Here is a 25,593-nt window from a genome sequence, read left to right as displayed (position 1 = left end):
AGATTTTGCCTCCACTCATAGGCTATTAGCACAAACTGATATCAACTGTATCCAAACCCAAAATTCTAATAACATAAACAATGGAAAAAATAAACATGGGAATATAAAAACATAGATGATGATTTAAAAAGGATTTTTATTTGTCTGGTCCAGTTGCCAAGGATAGTCAATTTGTAAAATGAACATACATGATGTGCTGGCACAGATTTGATAACAGAACAGAAAGAAAACAACATAAACATATTTTATGACAACTTCTATGAAATGAATGAGTGATTTACCACCTTAACCAAAAGTGACTTAAGTAAAACCTGGAACTAAACATCAAATGCACCATCTAATGCAAACCAAATAAATACACCTCTGGGTGACATGGGGGTTTCTAAGGGAGAATTGCACAGAATCAAAATATAGTGTATAACTACCACATACTATCCTTTACAAACACATAAATACAAACATCCACTAATTCCATATGCACTCCTCCACTCACACTTTTAATCAATCATCTTACCATTTTTCCTAAATGCTGCTCGACATTTTTTTCACATCTGCATTGGAATCTCATTCAAACAACACATTTTTTGGAGGCAGTCAGTGATTTGAAAGAAGACAGCTGCGCCATGGCAGCTGCTGTAGTGCTAAAGACTGCAAAGGAAGGCCAATTTCCCACAGATATTTTGTGGTAGTATTGACTTGATCACAATTAATTGCAGGGTCAAGTGTTTTTCCAAATAGCATGGACACACTGAAAAAAAAAAAAGAAAACAAAAAAAGAAAACAGCTCTATGTGTTACATTCCCCCAGTTATGAATGAAGGAGTCTCTAGAGACTGTCTGGGGAAGATGAGGGCTGTTACAGTCCGGAATGATCCTTCATTAAGAAACCTACTGTCCATATGCCAGGGCACACAAACAGGGAATCATATCATAAGAAACAGACTCCTAGTGACCTAAAGGATTTATTAATCCCTAGACAAAAGGTTTCAGCAATTTCCAGCTGTTTGACAATTTCTATTCATTCTCATTCACTCATTCTCATCTCAAACATACATCTCACTAATGCTTAAGCAGCAGGCTAGCTTATTCGTAGCTTACAAAGGTCAACTTACTTTTTACAAATCATTGTCAAAAAATCAAAGTCATCAGCATTCAGTATATATTAAATCAGCATTGATTATCATTTTCACACAGAGCTGTATCCAAGTAGGGATAAACATGATAAAGCCCTCCTTCAGGTTTCCAGTATTGTTTTGTTTTTTTTCAAGATAGCTCAGATAACATTTCAATTCATCACATGTTGAAAATAAGAAAGCAAGTTAAGAGGAAAAGGTCACATGAATTTCATTCTTCTTTCAGCTCTCAAAGGCTGAAGCAATTTGTCCAGCAAAAACATGTCAAAAGAGTATAAAAAAAACATCCAGATGTCTACAGCTGAAGGAGAGTTGGAATGGAGTGGAATGCATGAACTATGGGGGCACAGGCAGTTTCTAGGTGTGCAAGTCCATTGACAACCACAGTAGCCACCACCAGTGCGGCCCACAGAGGAACAACCCAATATTTTCTTGTCCTGACCAACTAGTGAAAACACCTCTGAATGGAATGAGTGGTTAGTGTGTGTCCTACATTCATATGAGAGCAGTGTTACCTGCTATTCATTTTCAGCTGAGATCTCCTATTAGAACTGAGAGCTGAGCCACTTATCTCAGTAGACTGGAGAGAGAGTGAGCCCTGGAAGAAGAAAGGCAGCAAAAGGAAAAGCAAGCAGAATTGAGAGGGGCGGGAACTACTCTGGCCCAAAATACTGTTGTGTGGGCAAAGGCAGTGTGGTTGTCCCCTCTTTTTCTTACCTAAGAGTCATAAAAATGACCCCAGGGGCAGGGTAAGGCAAGGCATGAGGAGGCAGGGGGCAAGGTAAAGAGAATTCTTCATCCCGACAGAATCACATTACATTTTACAATCTAGGTAAACCAGGCAGAGCCAATCAGAAGCTCTCAAGAGAGAAACTATTGTAACTACATTGGCTGAATGAGTCAGTGATTGGCCCTTTCTGTTGGCATATAGAGTTGACTGGATTGTTCTCGGGATCCAGGCTGTAAGCTGGCCAAAAGCCTCAACAGTCATGCTGTCCACTGCTCATCTAACTGGGCAATAAACAATCTCAAGTGCCTCACTCGCCAAAACAGAGGACAACAGGAGTCAAGTTTGGAGTTGGTTTCCTGAATTTTAACACCCATCCTGGGTATGTCATTATTTGGGGGTGCCAAGCTTCTTCGGAGTTCCTGGGCGCTTTTGCCAAAAGTGACCGGGGATGGTGAAGGCGTCAACACTCATGGACATAGTTTTGGACGGGATGACAGTGAACTGCTTGCGGTCAGAGCTGTACTTGTAAATGGACTCAACCATCTCAGGTGAGATGATCCGGGGCCCAATGCCAGTGAGCCGTACCATCTCCTCAGTTTCAGAGTTCATGGTATAAACTGCTCTAAACTGGCAGCTGGTATCTCTGAAGAGGATGAGGAAGTGGTTGGCCGTGCTCTTCTCCATTTCCTGAAGAGGGAGAGACAGACACAAGGTAAGAGGAGTTGACAACTGAAATCACAGTCACTTGTAGGCTTAGTTAGTGGGGACCTTTTTGATGGACTCTGACACAGCAGCATGGATTTACCTCTACAATCTTGTTTTTCTGTGGTTCATTGACCTTGCCAGCCAGGCAGCAGCGAGTGATAGCATTATGGATGATGAACTTGTTGGACTTGAAGCTTGGCTCCTTGTACAGCTTTGGTCCTGCAAGAGACAGCATTGTAAATGTCATTCACTCAACAAAACAATGCTCACTGGATTAATTTTTTTATAATCTCTCAGTTTGGAACATATCACTGACCTGTGTATTCTGGGATTGAGGCAGGGGAGGAAATAGTGGAGCCATTCTCCCAGTCCTTCTCTCCGTTCTGAGCACTCGTTCGTCTTGGTGACATTAGCCGGGACGGAGAGTGTGAACGGCTAGAGAGAGTCCAAAAAAGGTTTGTGAGGAAAGTGAGAAAACCTTGAGGCTGTGTGTGTATATGTTATGTTACATGCACCTTTGCCCCTGATAACACTGGTAAATTACCAGAATACCAGTAGTTGGTATACAACTAACGTGAACACACACACATTGGATACATTGATATCAATATTCTGACAATATTTCAGTAAGGTAATTTGTGCCAGCCGAAAATATTTACAGACCAATGTTGAAAGATGATCAATAATAATGTGTAATAATCACACAGAGGTAATTCTTGCTCATTTCACTCCACTGAATCATAGTTAATCTCATATAAAGATATCAATATTATGATATACTGCACAGCTCCACTTTATCATAGGAACATGTAAAATAAATTTTATGTCTCTGGGATTTCAAATAATTGTTACACTGTTTTAGCCTGAATTACATGCATCCCACTTTCCAAGCAAGAAAATACAAGCCATCATCACTGTGCAGGTTACCTTGGAGACTTCCTGACAGTCAAGCCTCCAGAGTCATTAGCCATAGAGGACAGGTTTGTGGTTGACTGGGAGTACACCTTGTTCAGCTTGGTGCCTAGAAGGAGGAAAAGAGAGGATGGAAAAATAAATTACACTGAGAAACCAAATACATGTGAGTGTAGGAAGAGGGCATACCAGGACTAAGAAACAGTGTGGGCACACATCAGAACTATTTACCCATGAAACCCTTGACAGGGCTATGAGAGAGGACGGAGTCATCTCTGAATACAGTCTTGGGTCTCTGCTTCTTGACACCACGAACCGTGGTGGGTTTCTGCCTCAGCACCTTGCCCAAGTCTTCCATGATCTTCAGCTGGTGTCTCCTCTCATACTCCTGTTTAGTGAAGTCTCCTCTGCGCTGGGGCGTCCCCTCTACTGGGGTAGTTGATGCTGGAGAGGTGCCTGGGGTCTGCGGTCTGTCCTCACTCTTGTTTCCCCAGCCCTCGATGATCATCCACTGAGGCTTGCTAAGAGTACAGGACAATAACATGTAAAACTTGTGTGTGACACGGACATTGCAAAATCAATGATAAAAACATGAGACTGCTGTATCAGACAAGTAATTGCATTATGTGTTTAATTCACTAAACATAGAACAATAAATCAATACATTTGAATCATCATCACTTACACGCTGAAAAAACTGACTACCCTAAATAATTCTAATGTAACATACTAAACGCCACAGTCTTCATTTGGTTATAAATACAGGTATTTGAATATTAAAGGGCCTCACTTTGATTCTTTTTCTTTTTCCTGCTCAAGTTTGCGTCTTTTAATCTCTTCTGCTCTTTTCTGCTGTTTCTCCAGCAAAGCTGCTCTTTTCTGGGCCATCTCATCCTCCGGTCGCTCCTTGTCATCCTAAAAAGTAAGACAGAAGAAAAAAGTCATGAATGTACTGACCTTACAAAAACATTCCTTTTAGAATGGCACATACAGTAACAAAAATCAGCCACCTACCTTGAAAAAAAAACCAAGCCCTGCTTTCATCTCTGGCTCTGTTTGGTCACTCATTGAGTCAGAGAAAGCGTCAGGTACATCCTCCTCCCCATCTCCTCTCAGAGCAGAGAGTGAGATCTCTATCAGGCTACTACGTTTGCCATTCAACATCCCTGCAGGGGCATCACTCTCGAAGGAGCACTCTGAGGGGGCACCAGAGCTGCAGCCCCCACCTGCAAACCCTTCCTTCTTTGCGGAAAGGCCATGGGAGGGCCCGGCCTCCAGGTCCATACTAAATATACTATGATCGTCATTTGAACCTATCTCTGACAGGGTGTCATCTGCGGCAGGACGGGGAGTCGGGGTAGGAGTTTGTATAGGGGTCAGTGTAGGTGTGGGAACAGGAGTTGGTGCAGAAGAACGCAGCTCATCCAGGCGATCAGAGTCACCAATGGAGAATGAGGACGAAGTGTGGACTTGGGATTGCAAGGGATTTACACGACGGAGGTGGGGGATCCGGTCCACGTTTTGAGGCGCAGTGATGGCCCTCGACAGGGTTGGGACCTTAACATCCAAGGGACGACTGTGTTGGTGGTGTTTGGGGGTTTTAGGGGGCACAGACTGGGCTCTACGATGGACATGAGGAGATTTAGGAGGAGTGGTGTGGTTTGTGATTTTGCGGGATGGAGAGGGAGAGGAAGAGGCTGAATTTAAATCTCTGGTGGATTCTCGTGACATGCGTGCAGAAGTAGGGGCTGGGGTGGAGGTTTTAGGGCTGGCTGGAATGACCCAGGTTTTGTTGCTGGAAGCTGGAGCTTTCTTGTTGATTAGCTGGTTCTGCTGCTCAGTCAGACGCTGCATGTCACTTTGCAGGGAGTTAAGAGCTGCAGTCAGCTTGGATACAGCATTGTTATAGTCCCCTAGTGGAGCTACCATTTTCTCACCAGGTGTCCCAGAGCCCTTTTCTCCTGGTGTACCTGCCTTTTCTTTGGAGTGACTGATCTGTTTGTTAAGCTTATGTCCTCCTTTGACATTACCCTCATCCTCTACTGAGAGGTGCTGTTCATCTTGTTCTTGTTGCTCTTCCACTTCCATTTGAGCGAGCCTTTCTTCCAGTGTCAAGCGAGAGAGGTCTTCTTCTGTGGATGAAGTGCTGACCTGGCCGTCTTCATCTTCACGTTGCTCCTTCTTTAACTGCAGAAAGGCACTCTTCCCCAGCCTTTGCCGGTGCTTTGCAAAAATAGCCTCAATGCGTTTCTTCTGGGCTTCAATAGCCTTGCGCTTTTCTTCAAGCCGAACCCCCAGCTCAGACATCTCATTATTGAGTTGTGGGCTCTTGGTGGGACTTTCTTCAGACTTTTGGGCCCACGTTGTCATCTGAGAAGAAGTGGGGTCGCTGGCCTTGGGAGAATCCATAATCTGCTTCTTTTTGCGTTCTGCAAAGCTGGTCATCTTCACACCACTGTCAGGTAGCTCTTTGCCATGGCCTCTAACAGGGTGTGTGCCAGCAGCTGGTGTGGTTGGAGTGGACTGGGCCTTAGGCAGGTCTTCGGATGCATCTGAGTCCACGCTGCCGTCTCTTAACACAGAGTCATCATCTCGTGAACATTCAGAGGTGTTTCTGGTGCGAGTGGGCTCCCTGGACTCTCCTGTGGGTCTGTACATCATTCCTGAGCGCGTTGGGGCAGAGCAGCTGATGGGTGCTAAGTTAGGTAAGTTATGTCTAGAACTTGCAGGGTCATCGGGAGAGTGGAGGTAGAAGCCATCAGGTGCACCATCAGGGTGTAAACGAGGCTCCATCTTGCTCTCGTTGTGGATAATTTGGAGAGCCTCTTCAATGGTGGGCAGCTCTCCCGTTTCACTCGCTCCAAGGCCATTCTCCTCCGCCAACCTTGGAATACTGGGAGTCTGGGTGGCCCAAGAAGCTCTCTGTGGACCATTGGGGCCAGGGGGTTTGCTTAGTAAATGGCTAAGGTCTTCAGGAGGTGTGTACGGCACCCGGGTCATATTTTGGCCTGCTGGGTTGAGTTGGTCTGAGCTCACAGAGCGGGTTATCACAGGGTTGCCCATCACAATGTCCACATCACTGTCCAGGCCAAAAGGAATGCTGAAGGATACTGCTGACAAGGGGCGGCTAAGAAGAAGATGAACAACAAAAAAGCAAGTGTAAGTACAATTAAAACAAGACAGTGTTTAAATGGCACTGAATATATGGGTCCTACCTCAGAGGTTTCTTGCTCCATGTCTTTCCAACTCCTTCTATATGAGACATTGAGGTAGACTGAGTCAAAGATCCTGAGTACAATGGGACACACACAGACATGTAAAAGGCATGCACACCACACAGGGATGCACAAATCAACCAAGCAATACACCAATAAAAGGAAAAATGATGTACAAAATGTTTCAAATATAAATAAAAATAAGAAACCAAGACTATCATACAACACAAAACACAACTAAAAGATGAACAGCGATTGAGGGGAATGGGTGAGCCAGATTGTAAAATAATACAAACATACACAAAACAGTGTAGCTTGAAGTAGTGATGACAGGACACAGTCTTAATCTTACCTGAAGCAGGAGAGGAGATGGGGAGGAAAGGCTTCTTGAAGATAGAAGGGGAGGTACTGTAAGGCAGAGAAACAACTTTTTAGTTCAAACAAGTCCCTCTTTAAAAAAATATACCAGACTACTACAAAAGCAAAATCATATTCACAGAGCTTCTGTACCTGTTACCACTCAGGCTACTTGGTGTTACTGGTGTCGATCCATCTGACAAAAAACAAAACCCCCAATAAGACTCTGTTACAGATATCCAATATTATGATTACACCGTATGACACAGGACCACAACCTTGGTGACACTTACCCAATGTGTCGATTGGCTGAACAAATTCTGGCCTTGTTATTTCAAACCAGTAAAGCAGTTCTGCTAGGAAGTTCAGCAAGTTGAGCTAAAAAACACACAGAACAAACAGCACTCAATATTTTGGTGTCAACTTGTCACTCAGTTGATTAATTATCAAGAATGTGAATGTAAGTACCTGAAGCTCTTGTGGTGTGTATAGCATGTCCTCCAGTGCCAAGTGACAGCAGCTCTTCAGACAGCTGTCACAGAATTCATGGATGACCTGCAGGTTGTACAGGCTGTCCGCTACAGACATGGACTCCTTCATACAAACATCTTACATAGAGAGAGAAAAGTGTTAAACTGACATAAATACAATAAGTACTAAAACATTGTTTGTGGTTACAATCTTAGTTTTTACCTTCAAGTCTCAGCAGACCAGGGCAATAGTAATGTATTACTGCAGCAACAGCACAGCCACTGGACAGGTCTTTGACTTCATTCACCACTGGGAAGATAGGCTTTTGTTTTGACTGAATTTTGTCCTTCCTGTAGCGGAGCTGAAAAAAACAAACAAGCAAACAATACAATCAAATATTGCAGTGTGATCTCAATTGTACTTGGTAAATGTTAATTTAAAATATATGACATGTTGGATAATGTTAAAACCATAATTAAAGTCAGGGTTTTCCAAACATGTTTGGATACTCTAATGCACTGTGAAACACAATAGAAAATGTTTTTTAGAAAAAAGAATTAGAACATGAATGTATAAAAAGAGAAAACAAATAAAGGCCATGCTAATGTGTATAAGAGAGAACTTGTGAATACATAGCAGATGCATACGGAGTGAGAATCAGGGCAGAAAGAAGGAAGGAAGGAGAAAGTGGGACAAGAGAGGGTCTCAGGAGGCAAGGGAGAGAGAAAAGAAATTTCAGGTACGACTACAGTATATAGACAAACAGCCCACTGTCAGTAGGGACCAGCTGACTAGAAGCCTGTCTCTGTTAACCCCCATTGCCATTCACACACAAACACACACCTCTGTTGCACAGAGGACCAGCGGAACCTGTTGAACATGGCAGTTTCAAGGCCTGCTTGAGTACAGATTGTGATTCATGCACCACTCGTGTTTCAACAAACAATGCTTTCGCGCCGTTGTCCTGCCCCGCCCTATGCCATTTATGCTGTGACGTGCAATTTCACGCAAACTAGGATGTGATGCACACGAGCATTCCCACACCAGCATATGGAGAGAGAAAAAAACACACCTGACCATTAGATAATTGCTGATAAATTTGATGAAGACACTTGAGGGATGGAGGGACAAGGGGAGGGAGCAGAGGAAAGGAGGGAACTTACAGGAACAAGTTTCCAGTACCAGCGAGTAGGACACTGTCAGAGAGGAGGAGGGACAGGAAATAGAAAAAGACAAGGAAATGGAGAATAGGAGCACAAGGAGAGGTATTAAGGCTACAGTGGAAGAACTAGACAAACAGGAGAAAGGGTTGTGATGACGGCACTTTCTTGAAATGACAAGACAACCTTGTTGACAAAGCAATGACGCTACCCTTAGTTTTAATGTATCAACCAATGCTGGCTGTACTAGTAGAGTATGAAAGGCCTACAAGGGCAGCAGAACTAACAATATGAGCTTAATACACAGCACTTTGGGTGGTTTTTTTATAGCACTGAGCGCATAATCCTAGACAGATAATCATGTGTGTTATATATAATGATGTGTGAAAAGAGATAGAAATACACTGAATATGTAATGCAATACTCACTGAGGGTTGAACAGGTTGGGGCTCTGTAATAGCCTGAGATGTGTTATTTTGGGCTCCTTCAGTACGTTCTCTCAACTTCTGGTTTAACTGAGCGCATGCCAAGAAAACAAAATAGTTAACACACATAGGTCACAGATCTACAGTATGCTGTGTACAGCATCTTTATTTCTGCAGCTAAACAGACACTGGATGACCTACAACAAAGGTCTTAGGAAACATCTAAACAATAAGTAATTTCTGACAGGATACAATAAAGATGTGTGCTCAAAACAAGCATTGTTTCTCTTTAGCTTTCTCCTTACCACATTAACCCACTGAAGCAGAGCATCCTCCCAGCCGGAGGCTCCACCCAGTAGCTCGGCAGAACCACATGTCTTCACCGCAGTCACCGTCTCCATGGCTCCCACGGTCATCAGGGCATCGATCACTGCCAAGTGAGCACTCTGCACCAATCACATGGGAGAAGGAAGAGGAACTGTCAGAGGTGGGACCATTCACAGGCAAAGACCAGAGAGTCCAGACAGCATCGATCAATTACAGCTAACACAGTAATGCTGGGCACTGACATTTCTACTGCTCTAGCAGGGCACTGCTTACTGCAGAACAGAGATCACCTCCAACTGCGGCAGCACTACCATTATTTACCAGCAGCATCCTGTAGAGGTCACCAGAAGCCAGCTGTGAGTCAGCAGAAACATGGAGAAGAGTTCTAAGCAAGCAAACACACAGTAGTATATGTAGGTGAACTTTGGACCTATGTTTGTACAATCATTAAATAGCCAATGGACCTGTAATATGAGAACATGTGTGTCCCACGACTGTCATTCCTCAGCTGCTTTACCTTTATTTGCCTTCTCTTCAGCATGCTTCCCTACCCTATTGCGCAGTGAAATATTGCTGTATGACTCATGTTTAACAGACAACAGGATAAAATGAGGTGCTGTAACTAGATCACCTGGAAGTACGACAATGAACAGCATTCTCTGTAAGAAACAAGTGTTCCTTGTCTTTTCTGCAGTTCTGGTGTATGAATGTTTTTGTCTGACAAGATAACTGATATAAAATTGTTTTTCTCACACAAATACAACAATCAAACATTAACACGCTTGCTTACACATATTTGACATTCCCAGGCATTTGAATCCAACAGACATAAGTATACTTGAGAGGCCATTACAGTGGCCTTTCTAATGGCTACAGCCCATTAAAATGCACCACAAACATTATCAGCTCAGTCAGAGAGAGCGCCTTAACTCTATAAACCTGTTAGCTCATTAGAAGTTGTGCTCTGTTTGTGCCATGCGGCTGCAACCAACAGCACTTTATATGTCTAAATTCCATATTGTTGTAAATGATTCTGAACCATTTTAAGTTTTTTTTTTTAGAAAGCCTCAACAGGACCATAGTTCATTAACAAAGTCAGTGTTGCAGTGCTAGAAAGACTAGGGGGTCGGGGTCTATTTTCCTGTGAGGTTATATTCTATAAACAATTCTTCCTCCCCATCTTGTCAATGTATTTTAATGTATGATCCTTCTCTTTCTGCCTCCTCTATCTGTATCAATTTTAGTTACCATACAACAGCAGTACTAGAGCCACTCTCTCCTCACCATAGGCTAACTGCAACCACTTTCTTGTTATAATAATTAATTCTGGCCAACAGAGAGGACAGACATGTCACAAACAACACATTCCTGTCATGGGGCCTCTCCTTCAATCTCCAATCTTCAGTTTTGAGCCTAATCTGTGCAAATCAGTGCCTGTTCCCTTTTACTACTTACAAATTCCACTTTAGAGGCCAGACATTCCTCCTCTAACCTCTTACGTTGCCCTAGTTGGGGGCTGGTAGCAGTCCAGCTGCATGCATGGGCCCTGTCTGCATGTCTGCCTACTCAACCCTGATGTAAAGTGCTGACCTGGGCAGACCCAGTGCTGGGGCGGGCAGGGCGGGCTATGCCAGCAAAGGCTTGTCAGATAGCATTGGGCCAACTTCTCTGGATGTGCTGCAGTCAGTCACTGGGAGCTGTGTGGCCCTGGCAGCCATGCCCTCCAACACTGTTGCCAAGACTAGTGCTGCTGCTTGTGTGTCTGTGACATGATTTGTCTGTTCAGTGGAAATGTCTGCAATACAGGAGGGGATAAATGGCCTGGGAATAGGGACTACACTAAGGAACAGCTTGGTTGCAGGCATTAGTTTCCTTAATGCAATGAGAACTATTCACCTGTATTATTAAGGAAAACCCAAGTATTGTATCAGCAGATACTCAATGTTAAATGGGGATCAGGGGCAAAAAAACTGGATTGGGACTTTTTACCGTGGTATCGAATTGGTATCAAGAATCATGGAATTTCACTGGTATTGGTATCAACTAGTAAATTTTATCGTGACATCCCTACGTCAGTGGTTCTGAACATTTTTGGTGTCAAGGCGACCCGTATTTGATAAGATGTAGTCTCAAGGATCCTAGTCTGATAAGATTTAGTTATTCCATAACTGTCTTTACTGTAGATTGGAGAGTGTGAAATAGTGAGAATAGTCATTTGTATAATTACTTCTAGTCAATGAACTAATGGGGAAATTAAAATATTTAAATTTTTATGGGGATCCCTGGAACCCCAGGTTAAGAACCACCATATATTTGCCATTTTGTGATATATAATACACTCCCTGGCCACTTTATTAGGCATGCAACCTAATGCAATCCAGTCTATATTCCACGCTTATGAAGCTTATAATGGGCATTTTTTTGTTAAAACCTGACATAAATACAATAAGTACTAAAACATTGTTTGTAATTACAATCTTTGTTGTTACCTTCAAGTCTCAGAAGGCCAAGGCAATAGTAACGCATTACTGCAGCAGTAAACATGAACCCCCATGTTTGTTAGGCAAAACATTAGAAAAATGTCTTGATATAATAGAGTCCAGTTCATCACAATTGCAAACCAGAACCTCAATAAAACAAACAACCTACATGATTAAATTAATACCTCTATGACAGTATCAATAAAACATTTATTATCTTTGTAAAGATAGAATTTATGGCAGACCTGTCATATTGGATTGCCTTAAATGTTATGAGTATAAAACACCCATTGATTATATAATAATACTGTTAATATTGTGATATTGATTTCAGCCACTTTTTGGCTCTCCAAGGCCTGCTAAATTCTGCCAGTAGCCATGTTACTGAAAGAAAACGTATCAAAAGAAAGAAAGTAGTAACATATTTTTGCATCTAGCCACAAAGTGTAATCATAGGTTGGAGCTATTGTCACAGTATGAAAGGAGACAGGATGACTGAGAGAAAAGGAGAGGCAATGACATGGGATGAACAAGACAAAATGAAAGCAGTTGTACAGCAGTTATTCAGAGGAGAGAGTGGAGAGTATTTCATGACAAAAAGTGCAGAATGAAAGGGGAAGAAGGGCTTGCTAGTGGATTTCCCGGTGCAGACCCAGGAGAGCTCGCTAAGCTAAATCACAAGTCTCCCTAATGAGAGGGGAGAGAGGAGCAACTCATGGACACCGAGCACAGAGCCTGCCAGATCACCATAACAACCAACCAGCTGACCCACAATGCATCGCAACACAAGCCTGACCACAGCATTGCTCCATGCCCCTGGCTTAGCACCGGCTCTCTGCTCGGAAACATCCAGGCAGCAAACAGTTAGGAGTCCCCCCCCAAACCGATGTGACAGACAGAGGAAAAATTAATACCCTATCAATTAACCCCATCAACATGAAATCTTTAGGGCTCTATTTGGTAAATCTGCTTGCATAATTGTGGAGTCAAACAAAGACCACAAATGTATCTTATGAATCATTAAGTGAGATTACAATGAGGGCAAAATCTGATTATGTCTGAAATATGACTTAACCCCATCCCCCTACTCTGCCTGGTGCCTACTGAGGGGGAGACAAACATGGGGATCAGGCAGGTCTGGGGCCCAGCAGGGGATTTTAGACAGGAGACTCTCAAAACAAATGGTTATATGAACACTGATACGTATATGAACTGTATGTTTCAACAAGGAAAACCAGTCGGGAATAGATTTACACCAAACTCATTAAAACAGTAGATCATTTCATTACTACTCCATGTTAGTTTCTCATCGGCGAAGGCCAAATGCTTAACAAACGGTGTAAGATGATGGTTAGCATTTCTGATAGTCTGCCACTTCTATTTTCAACTAAGCTCCGGACTGATGTGCACTTGACCAGAAACTTGCCAGCACAGCAGTATGATTTAAGACAAAGTGTCAGTGCCTATCTAAAACCAACAGGGGACCGGGAAGAGGGTTAGCTGCATTATGGCTACATGACTTGCGTTGTCACTGTGGGAACAAATGCTCCCATGTCTAGTGTAATAAAAACACTAGTTATGTATTCAACAGTATGTTTAAAATGGATAATAGGGCTGCACAATTAATCACAATACTGACAAAATCGCAATATGGAAAGAAATTCTGTGATAAAAAAAAGAAAGTGATGCCATGGCCTACAAATGTTGTTCTCTAGATTTCAGAAAACAGATTTGTGTGCTACAGACCAGCAAAAAATGTCACATCATGATTTTAATTTTTTTGGTTTTCGCAAATCCTATCGCAATATCTGTCAAAATAATCACAATATGATGTTTTTACCATATGGTGCCGCCCTACCAGATAGGATTCTATTCTACGGCCTCCACCAACAATAAATGTAACAAATTAGTTTGTTGAGGGATATGTTAGGTGCATGGTAAGTCAGTGGTCATCTCTGGCGTGTCATCCAATCGTGGATGATGACGTTCAGTCTGCATGGCAGATTATCTCTAATCTGAGCTGGGCCACAACCAGAAGGACAGTTACCAGTAGGGCGCACACACACACGCAGAGCACGTAGGGGATTGCGGCAGCTGGAGGCTCCATTGATGAGCCCCAAGGATGTCCCTTCTACAAAGCGTTTCTTTCAGTATAACCCTGGCCTGTAAAGATGCTGGTGCTAGCTTGGGTTGCAGGAGCAGAGCCATTGAGTTACTGCTTCAAGAACTTCATACCCTCTGCACACACTCTCAAAGTAGGCCAAAAGCAGATGCATTAATACTTATCTAAAGTATTGAATTAACCAAATTAGAGTAGCTAAACTTTCTTAAGATTTTAACCTGTTTTGCAGAAACTATTACAATAGCTGTGATACAAACACATACTTTCTAAAATTATTGTCAGTACCATGTTTACAAATGCATCCAACGTGCATGAGTTTACAAGACACTATGGAGATTAAGGCTTTCATGTTAGACCTGGCCCTCTCCTATTACATACAATTCAGAGAAAAATGGAACTCGCCTTCTACTTGTCCCAGATAGCTGCTCACACTTTTTTCTAATTATTAACGAAGACATTTCAAGGTCTAGAAGCTGGGACACACAGCACATTTGTCTTTATCCTGTAGCAGCAACCTACAGTCTGATGAAGAGAATGAATACTGTAGCACAGTTTAGGAGTGTTAGGTGAACTATGCTGGGTCTGTTTTTGCCCTACTTTGATAATAGCCCAGACTGTCATTTTACAGAGAGCAGGTCATTGGCAGTCCACACTGATGCTGTTGCAGCAACCAAAGCCAGTACCACCATCTTTATGGTTTATGGTAAAACCTACATCCCTGGATTTATACATGTGCCAAATTTCATAATTATCAGCAATGAACAGCAAACATAAGACGTGTGATGCATCGACAACAAAGTGAAAAGTCATCAACATTTGTCTGCAACAAGCATTACTCAACATACGTTTATGTACATATACTATATGTTATCCGTTTGACACACAAATGTTAAGCTTTAATATACAGCAGTGCTGCAGCGGATTGCTGCTGCTCCAAAGCTGTTTGCTGGCCAAGACCCACACTGATGCTCCATCCTTCTAATGCTGCTGCAGCATGACCCACTTTCTTTGCTTGCCACACTGTAGCTACAGTGCCAGCCAGCGGCAGACAAGCTCAGAGAGCTTTCTATGGCCAAGCAGCAACTGGAAGTCTCACATACCAAAGCAGCAAACAGCAAATGCAGCATTAACAGTAACAGCCAAAATAAGAGTTTAATGATTAGGATTTACAGCTGAAATGTCCCTGGTTTGGCCTGGAAGGATCACCCACAACTGAGACGCATGCAAGCAAATGAATGCACACACAAATTACAGCAAAATTAGGCATGAAAGAGACGTACTGCATCATTAGGCCATTATTTCTGGTGCTTAAGTGTTAATGATGAAGATGAAACTGTTATTATTACTGTGATGACAATGTTTAATCTTTCAAGCTAATGTTTTTTTTAGAATATTTTTTGCCACTGGATGCCCTGTTTGTGTCTTGGTGTGAAATGGCACATCTGTCGGCGTGTCAGGGGGTAATTGTCAGAAATCCTACAAGAACAAACTGGTGTTTGGTTTAGAAAAAAACTGCACACACCTCTAGTGGAAAGACTATGACCTCACATTCAGTGCAAGAGGAGGATGCATGTAACATGCTTTAGGCTGTATGTAAAACACTAAACCAATGCACCATGAATACAATGGCACTGAAAATTACTAAAATAGATTACAGAAAATTGAAACATATACTGAGACCTACACAATTAGATTATGCCTTGTGGATACAGAGGTAGTACATGATAAGGCAAAACACTAAGTAATAATAAACAGAAAGGAATTCCCCATTTGAGGAACCTTCTCCACTCTGTCCTTGCCAGCTTTCTTCCTATACTGTGTCTTTCATCTTTATCTGTGCAAAACAACCTGTCAGGTACCAAAGTACAACTTTACTAGTATTTTTATTAATTTCATACCTATACCATCCTACTGCATTAGCCAACATTCAAATAATCATATTACCAAGCTCTACTCCGAATGGTCCCACAATTTCTATGCTATTTTATTCACAATGTCACAGATGCATGCACACCTTTTCATGCATACAATTAAGCTAATAATCACAAGAGCACCAGCAGTGTCACACCTGCTGCAGTGGCCAGTAGACAGCAGCAGTGGAGCAAACAGCTTTCACCTAACAACAACACCATCCATACAGGTCCCTGAAGACTCCCTACTTTCAAAAAACAGTATGTGCATGCACACCAAGGTGGTTGGGGAAATCCCTTTTTTGAGGAAGATAATAATCTGCATATAGGAAGGTTTTGTAGGAATAATTCAAAACGTAATTACAGTGAGTTGCTGTTGTGTCAGCTGTAGCAGAAAAGTTAATGTTCCATCAAACCAAAGTCATCCTTATTTAAAAATATACTTAGTTATCTGCAGGTGTTCAGGCTGACGGATTTAGGACAATATTGTGTGTGTGTCCTAAAGAGAGAGAGAGAGAGATCCATTGTCAAGGACTAAGAGGACAAACCAGTTTCTCTTGATTTAACTCAGTGAGTCAGCCCAGCCCAATCTCAACACAGTATCTAAAGTTTCACCAGAACTGTTTAGCCATTGTCCTGCAACTGATCTGGACCATCTATTGAATCTCGACTCTCCCTCCCTCCCTCTCACGTCCTGGAATTAAAGTAGTCATCCCTTGTGTCACCATGACCACCCTAGTCCCAGCAGCTGGATCCACTCATTCTCTAGGATCAGCTGGGGGCAGCCTAGGGGGATGGGGCTGGGGTTGAATGGGTGGGGGTCTTTTTGATGTCCTTTAATCTCTAGAATCAAAGCATAAACAAGCCCCTATATCAACAGCCCCCTCAACCCCTTCTGCTTTTCTACAGACTCCTGGATAGCAGAGCATCTGGTTCAACAGGAGGACACATTCACTCCTCCCAGTGACGGATAAACATAACTGTTGTTTGGGTAGAAACAGCTTTATGACATTGTCTTGGGGCAATCCATACAGTGTACTACCCACAAAATTGCATGCCAGACTGGTGTGGGGTCATCATCTATGTGTTTACTGTTCAAATAAGAAAACCATAACATTACCATTTTGATGGGTTTATGTCGAAGGTCGACATCAGTCACTGGTGTGTCCTGAACTTTGGAGACTATGCCTCTCTGAGTGAGGAGCTGCACCAGGGCGGCGTTGTCTTTGGGCTGTGCCTCGGCTTCGGTGCCCCCCAGTAATAGGCTGTAGGTGCGGCAGTAGAGCTCTGAGGACTGCAGGAGGCGCGTGACTGGTGGTTTAAGGTGCTCCTGCTCATACTGGTCACAGTAGAAGGGGTCACGCAGCTCTGCAGGGACATTTTCTACCAAGAGACAAAACATACAGACACAGTTATATACGTTCCTGGAACAGTGGTCCTACTACAGAACTGGTTGCAAAATTTAACAAACAATATGTTAAGGGAGATGTGCCGTATAAATAGGATGATGTTCTGAATGTTCAGAAAGTTCTAAAAAGGCGACAATGTTCTCTCGTTAGCAGTTCCTTTATTTCTTCAAAGATCATCTTGAGCGTGTTCTACTGTTGGTGGCTTGGAATCCTGCTTTTGGCCAGGTTTGGTGGCAGATTAAGACAGATGGTTTATACCCTGGAGCTATAATCATATGAGTGAGTAGAGCAGAGCAAGCATCAAGGTCAGTGGGGCATGATGAGCTCAGAGGTTGGTATCTGCAGATTACAAGATGCTCGGCCACTTGTTTCTTCCTGCTTCCCGCTTAAAAGCCTCATGCTTCATTTTTGTACAAAGCTTCAGTGAAAATTGCTCTGTCCGATCTTCACGAATGTGACCAGCAACCTGAGCAAAACCTACACTTTTAAAACCATCAAAAGCAAATGAGACAACTCTGATTCTGTCTCATTCCAGAGAAGTAAGGCAACATGTAGTACTATTAGTGGCTAGCTGAAGATTGGAAAATAATCTGTTCAGACTGGTCTTTCTGTAAATAAGATCACAGCAAACATTATACTAAAAACATACACTAGACACGCCCTCTATGAAACTGGTTTCTCTGCATTGAGACCAAACCAGCAGCAAACTCAATAGCCTGTGTCCCTGTGCAAACATACTGGAATATGCTTCTCGCTGTTTTAAAAGGGCCTTCGGGAAAAAAGTTGACAAGCTGAATTACCAGGAGTCTGCCTGAAATGAGAAAGGAGAAACTTATGAGTGTCTAAGATTGTGCCTGACAGAGGAACAAAGGGGTTATTACGAGGGAGGTGTCACTATGTTGTTGTATAATTATATAGTCTTGTAATGGAACCACTGACATCCGACAACAAAACAAAACGCCCAGCTTCAGAGGTTAGACAATGCCCCGTTCTCTCCCTCTCACTCCAACTCCATGATGACTATAGCTGTCAGACAATATTGTCAGTCATGCCACATGGTCCATTCTGTTGTAAATATGCTCCTGTATGCCAAAACAACAATGCTCACTTTGGTGCTGTAAACACCTACAAGCCAACCAAAATGTACACCTTAGTCCAAAAGAAAAAAAAAGTCTTCCAACAATGACGTGTTTAAAAAAAAAGAAGAAAGTTCCCCAGAAGGCAAAGCAGAATGCAAATGTCACAACTCACTGAGATGAGAGAGGTCGATATGAGAATGATTTGCCTATGAGACGGTCTGGCCATGAGGACCTTGTGTCAGAGAACAAATTTGAAGTTGCAAATCCATACATGATTTTCCAAAACCATGAACCTGCATATCAAAAATAGCAGCAATCATTGGACAAAGCATGCACATAATGTTAAAAAACGAAAAGGAATGGGAGGCAATAGAAAGAATGACCAGTGGGAAGCCTCAATCGCAGCTAAGCCCAAAAAGGAATGTGATGCCTTCATTTATTGACATCGATAGACCAGGGAAGTATTTAGATTAAAAAGACAAGCTTGTGTGTTTGCATAAACTGGAGCAACAGCCTCTCTTTCAGTCACTTTCCCCGCGGTCATGAGGTCAGTGCTTATCTACTGGTCTGAGTAAGACATTATCATGGTGGGTGAGTGGGAAGATTGTTCTTCAAGTAGAAAGGTCCAAGCAAGTATTTGCCATCAACTGAGGAGATTTTTAACCAAGAGACTTAATCCCTACCACCTGCAGGTTCCCTGTGCTAATAGCTGACCCTGACATCTTACTTCCCCGAGCAGGAGGAATGCAAACTGAGATTTTCTCTACAGCAATGCCACGTTGTTGTTGTTATCATCATCATCACAGAAAAACAAACAGAAAGATATCACAACTTCAGTGATGATCTGGTACACACAATATTTAGTAAACACGGATAGGCTATTAAAAGGGATAGTGGAAGTGGTGCAGCTTGCCATCAAGGCTATAGTCAGTTCAGCTGTGTTAGCTCCTATCTGTGCTGACCTGCATTGCTTGATAGCCTGCTGATAACAGGAGCCATGTGTCCTTCTACTTCATTGACTGATCGAGCTAGTGTGCTGCTGGTCATGTCACAGACGTTGCCAAACATGTTAGATGGTAATCAACACAGAGCAATAAACACATCCAAACAAAGATTGGTTGAAATTGTCCACCATGTAAAACAAGCTGGCTCCTTTGGGGAGAAGGGTTAGGCAAGACCCCACCACCCACCCCTTCCCACTTTACATTTAAGTGGAAATCATCATTGGATTTCAAGAAGGTTGTCACAGTAACAGAGAACATTAAGTAGTACTCTCTATTAATAACACAGCACAGCAGTCTGCAAAACCTGCTGGATTGGACCATGTAAACTGTCAGGCGGCTTACTGGAACCCTTCAGGAAACAGGTCAAATAATTTATTAGAACTAAGATATGCGGAGGTGTGCAAGGTAAGCATACAAGCAGGAAGTTCCAGATTAGACATTTCCATCCCCAGGTCACGTGCATCAGTGCATACCTGCCCAAACAAAAATACTGTATGGTGATATTTTTTCCCCTTGCTGTGCCATTTCTGGAGAACAATTTAAATCAAAAATAATTGAGCATTACATGTGTTTTGATAAGGCTATTGGCTGTGACTTTTAAATTCTAAAAATTGAGCTATAAACATCCTCATCATGTGGTGGAAAGGATCAAACACAGATGATTATCTGCTCTCATTTTTAGAACAAAGCAGGTTCTGTTTTGTTGCCCCAAAATCTAGCAGTGGTTAAAGGGGCTGTGTTAACACCATACCCTACATGTGACCACTAGTCCTGACTAAGTGAAATACTAATGCCAACATAAACACTACAGCTTAGACGTCTCAGGCAAGACAGGAAGAGATTACCTGTAGACCTGTCTGCAAGGTACTGTACTAGTCCATTTACAGAAATAATGTTGCCTAATTTCAGCATATCGGCCAGCACTAAAACATACAATGATACATTTATCAGATGGCAAAATAAATGACTTTTTATCTGTTGCATTCCCTTGGTGAAACTGAGAAATATACCTGCATGCAAATTGCTCATGTATGTGCTCAACAACCCCTCCTGACAGCATGTCCTCAGAGGGGAAAAGCACACTTAAAGCATTACACATCAAGTGTCTCCCATCTACCTATACATTCACAGGTCCACTTACCATAAATATGCCCACACTAACAGCCCTGTGTATCCTGTAACACATCACCACTGACAGCGCTCTAGTATGACATAAGCACAGCAGCTTTAAATTGCATTAAAGGGCCAGTGTACACAGAGGCACATCCTGTAGACAGAGAGTGTGATTACATTGTGGGTGTTTGAGAGACTAATGGGACAACACTGGATAACAGAGTGACAGAGTGTGCAGGATGCATGTGTCTCTTGGAAAGTATCCGCCTTGTATACTGGTCTTTAGCTTACACTGGCCTGTGTGGTGTTGCAAATGACTCCTTTTACAATAAAGTATCATGCTATCTTGAAACAAGCTGTGCAAATCAGTAACTGAATTAAGGTGTTTACCCATGTCTGGAAGAGTTTCATACAGTATACCAGTAGGTCCATCTTTAGTACTATCATAACAGTAATAACAAGGAAACATCCTCCTCAGGTCCTTGTCCCTTGTTGACTCACCATAGGTACAAATGATTAGGAAAGGATGAGTAATCATTCCAATAGGATTTAAGTAGGATTCAGAATGAGCTTTGTAGCTAGGTGGAGCTAACTAAAGATACACACGTTTTGAAACATCCAGGTACAAATTGAAGAAGATACCAGACACTGATGACCAAAACAGGAAATGTTTAAGGTGGGCCATGAGCTGTGTCATTATTGGCAATTAAGTTGTTTACAAATGCATAAAAAACAGAATGCACAATTTACATTAGTAGCATGGACAGGTAAAGAAAACTGAAAAACAGAATGCACATAAATCATGCCTATGAACATGTTAGTTTATGGGAGCAAGTTTCTCTCAACCCTACAAACCGGGGAATCGAGAGTTTCTGCTCTCATTCCAATGTAAAGGCACAAACTAGTTTTGAGTCAACAACAAATATCTGTCATGTCACCTGTCACAGCAATCGTAAATTGCATCCTTGCCAAACCACTTTTCCTTCAACTTGATGGAAAACATGACACATAAACTACATTTCCAGGTATTACAAAAGAGCGTAAGATACTGTCTCGGTACTGGGCTGCCAAATATCTACCATGCAAATTTTAAAACACATACAGCCTGATAATGTAACTGTAGAAAATATGAATAGGTCTATATGTGCCAAAAAAAGAGTATCTATGTATGAATGACATGTATAAACCAGCAGAGACTAACTAATATATAAGAGTATGTAATGATGAGATTCTATGTTAGGATAAAACCCCAAACGTAACGTTACTGGGTGGATCAAACAGAGCCAATACCACCCATACACCCATCATCCATGGTGGATGGTTTTGTGTTTCCTTGACTAAAGGAGACAGGAAAACAATTACGGCAGCTCTTTTCTTTAACATTTACAGAATTTGACATAATTTAAGTTACTGATATTGAACCATGTTTCAAACTGTTCAGCTTAGGCATGGATGTAAATAGTTATTTCTCCGAGACGGTTAACTTTACACTGTGGGTTTGGTTGTGGGGAAGATGAGGGGAACAATCTTGTAAGGGCTTTGCCTAAAACCACAATCTCATAACGTATAGCCTTGTAACGCTTTTCATGCTAACATGAGTATTTCAATCCAGGCCTATAAGCAGCTTTCAGATTATCATAAATACACATGGATTCATTGTAGTGTCGCCTATATAAGACCAGAGATCTTTTTTTATTACATTTATTTTTAATGTCGTTAGGCCCTTGCCAGCTTCCTTTAAGAGCTACTGTCTATCTTTTTAACATACCTCTACCTAAATAAAGACCTGCCACATACAGTACACAGTGTGTGGTCCATGTGAAAGTCCATTTTGTATCACAACTACTCAGAGATTAAAAATGTCGCCTATTGTTATCATTAAGTTAATTGACCTGGAAGAGCTGAGGACCAGATGACCCGCTCTGGCTCCTGCTGTGCTATCTGTTGTTCCACCCGGCTGAGTTTTTAGGAAGGGACTTGCTGATGTCATCTTGACTTGGCAGGAAACTATCAGTAAGGCAACTGAGTTGATTAAGACAAACACGACACATCAACACACTCTCTGCCCTCATATTCCAGTAGCTTGGAATAGAGAGTGACTTTGACCAGAGGGCGTGGTTGAGGTGCTAAACAGAGCACACAGAGGCTGCAGCAGCCTATAGTCCTGGACCCAAGGCCTGCCTGGGATTGTGTAACACGCAAGTCATGTTGTTAAAGTAAAATAGACTTCACCCCACACCCCCTTTCAGCCGAAACTAAGTGGCGTCTGCGATAAAAACCTTGACCATTAACCTCTGAGTGTTTATTTACATGCACACCACAGGAATGAAAATGTCTTTTTGTGGGGGGGGGGGTTCTCTTTTGTTATGTAAAGTGAATGTACTCAGGATTACTTGGAGAACAGTGAACGTATCATTAGACGTCTGTGTGTACTCTTCTGGTAAAGATGAAGCTAAAATGACATGAAAAGGGGCATATTATCAAGCCTTTCCATCCAGCTGTTTTTGTGTCTTCTTTGTGTGATCTAATCTTTACCAGATAGGACTTTCAAACAAAGAGGAGATTGGTTATCACCTCGGGGTCAGAGCTGATGTTGGGTCTAAGACCTGTCCAAAGAAAGCTAAAGGGAAACTAAGCTATGATGATGCATGCTCTATGCAACAAAATGATTTCCCTAGGTGGGTGTGTTTTGCATCATAGAGGCTGGATGGTTGGAGGTTTGTTGAGTAAAGGATATAGGCTGAAACCTCCTGACAAATTGGGATTATAGTCTATTCACCCAGTGCACAATTAGCTTCAGCACGCTGCTATGTGATCCTGATATTACAACTGCGGAAGAAAAGTGGTGCTCACACTGGCTATAGGTGCTGTCATCCTAGAGTGTGAAGAATGGTACTGGAAAAAAAAAAAAAAAACCTCTACGCCCCATGTGCCATGCCTGTGTAACCGGATTAAAAACATACCCAGCACCAGTAGCCTGCAATTTGTGACTGAAGCCTGTCGGCTAGAAATACGACTAAATGGGTTAGCGTGATAAGGCCTAGGGAGGAGGCCCGTTTTTTTTTTTCTGACACACACATACCCAGAAAATGTGACCACACACTGAGTGAGAACAAATGACATGTGTCAAAAAAACGCATACCGTGCATGCTGCCCCTTTCATATGCTGCTCTTTGTGCTGAAAATCGCTGAGCTATACACACACACACACTGTAGTTCCCCTACATGCTTCAAGCTACACTGCTGGACAGAATATAAACATATTGCTGGGACAACAAAAGGATGGTGGTCTTCATACGACCTCCCTAAACACACAATATTATAAGTCACCAGGCCTGCAGCCTCAACAAAAAACCTACCTGCACTGCCGTAGGACTTTGCCAATAGCCATCGGACACTTGCGCATATTTTTGCCTTAGTACAGTCATACAAATCCAATGGCTTTATGTCTGGGACCACGAAAGTCTTCTTCATGGTAGGGGAGTCCACCATAGCGAGTCCGTAAAAAAAACTGGAAGCGATGCTGGCACACAAAAAAAAAGGAGCTACAAGACAGTATAAAAATATTCAAGCAATCATTCTTTTAGCTGACTGTTCCCCACTAGCGGGGCTGGGAATACGACTGTGGGTTTAGTCGGGAAAATATCCGCCCCGGAGCTGCTTCCAACACAGTTAATGACCTTTTTTATGTGCGGTTTAGGAGGATATCCCGGTAAAATTACGCCTTACGACCACGGAAAGCCCCGACCCGCCGGGTTGTTAGAAAAAACCGGACTATTCCCCTCGTTTTTGCCCTTCTTCGTCCGCATTGCTGTGTAGTCGCTTCACTGTACGTAGCTCCAATGGGAACCCCACCGATGACTGACTACCAGGTGCTCCACACTGCCAACACTCGCCGAGCCCGCCGTCCAATAGAAATCGAGTTTGATCTATTTTGTGTCGGGCTCTTTTTGGCAGCAGTAGATTGTGGGTTTTGTGTTCGTATGGTTCTTGCTGTGTGTTATTATCTTTCTATGATTATACGGCACACACACACACACACACAGGTGAACGTCTGAAGGGCCACCTTTTCACTAGGGACGTCAAACAGCTAATGTGACCTAAAAATAATAAAAATATTACCGTGACACCAACTTTACAGATTTAGATTTTTGAGAAAGAGAAAAAAGGGATTAATACAAATGTTCTGACAAACCAATTCAGACCATATTGTTACAGTAAGCCCAAAGCAGCTGGTACTAGTAAATACTTTTAAGTATCTTAGAGTATACATTTTTAAATAATAAAAAATACTTTTTTTAATTTGTTTGCCTGCACTACAGATTACAGATGCAAATTAGTCTTCCTGGCCAACTCTTGCATATTTTCTGAAATGTTATTAATATGCAATGTCCCTGTCAAACAAAGTATAAAATAAAAATAAATAAGAAAAAGTATGTCCAGAATAAAGTACAAGATTAAGTCATACGTTAGAATGCATTAGATTAAATGCATGTTTATTAGTCCTTTATTTGTTCTCCCTCTGAGCTCAACATGGGGGGAAAGGGAGGCATATGATGGTCACATTATCAAGGAAGGATTTAATTAGAATCAAAACTATTCATATCAGCTTCTGATTAATAAAGTTACTGTCTAGTGAAGAGCAGCAGCAATGCCTACAACCTGCAGATATGTTCAGTTGCATATATACCTTACGGCATCATAGCAGCCTGTATTATATACAAAAATAATCCAATGATCCAAATATACTGTGTAAATCTATGCAAAAAGGAAAAAGGGAAATAACATTTGGAAAATAGTTAAGTTGTGTGTTTCTAATTATTGTTACTCGAGACAGTTTCTTTCCAATTGTTTTTGAAGTCTGGTTTCCAGAAGCACCATCCACATTGGAAAACAGAAAATCTCAAGAGTGCTTCGTCACATGATGTTACAAGAGCACTCCAAGTGCCTCACTGCAGTAACTTTGTAAAAAGATTACCTCTCAGTTATTTTAATCCAATTATGAAAGAAACAATTTCTTCCTAGTCAGTACTTTTTCCAGT

At 42.1% G+C, this 25,593-nt stretch overlaps 1 protein-coding gene across 1 annotated transcript; it reads right to left on the bottom strand.

Annotated features, from left to right (window-relative positions):
• Positions 1-118: 118 nt before the first annotated feature.
• camsap3 (calmodulin regulated spectrin-associated protein family, member 3) lies at positions 119-24,402 on the bottom strand. Its single transcript, XM_035655089.1, has 17 exons — positions 23,911-24,402; positions 17,067-17,329; positions 9,413-9,553; positions 9,111-9,197; positions 7,745-7,883; positions 7,520-7,659; positions 7,345-7,429; positions 7,205-7,247; positions 7,047-7,102; positions 6,695-6,767; positions 4,494-6,606; positions 4,270-4,394; positions 3,711-4,000; positions 3,495-3,588; positions 2,884-3,002; positions 2,668-2,786; positions 119-2,549 (listed from the first exon to the last, which is right to left on the bottom strand). Exons 1-17 carry the CDS (start codon positions 24,041-24,043, stop codon positions 2,250-2,252), a joined length of 4,320 nt encoding a protein of 1,439 aa, XP_035510982.1. The 5' UTR covers positions 24,044-24,402; the 3' UTR covers positions 119-2,249.
• Between the last annotated feature and the right edge of the window lie 1,191 nt (positions 24,403-25,593).

Source organism: Morone saxatilis, unplaced genomic scaffold, assembly GCF_004916995.1.
Source record: "Morone saxatilis isolate NCDOM2014 unplaced genomic scaffold, NCSU_SB_2.0 Contig14, whole genome shotgun sequence".
NCBI classification, from domain to species: Eukaryota; Metazoa; Chordata; class Actinopteri; family Moronidae; genus Morone; species Morone saxatilis.
Note: the sequence above shows the minus strand (reverse complement) of the source record. Positions and strands in the feature narration are given on the sequence as shown.

Coding starts and splice junctions, on each gene's coding strand:
- camsap3 (XM_035655089.1), bottom strand. CDS start 24,043: ATGGTGGACTCCCCTACCATGAAGAAGACTTTCGTGGTCCCAGACATA. Junction 7,248..7,344: donor TCAGCCAATCGACACATTGG/GTAAGTGTCACC, acceptor GTTTTTTGTCAG/ATGGATCGACACCAGTAACA. Junction 3,589..3,710: donor CCCTGTCAAGGGTTTCATGG/GTAAATAGTTCT, acceptor TCCTCCTTCTAG/GCACCAAGCTGAACAAGGTG.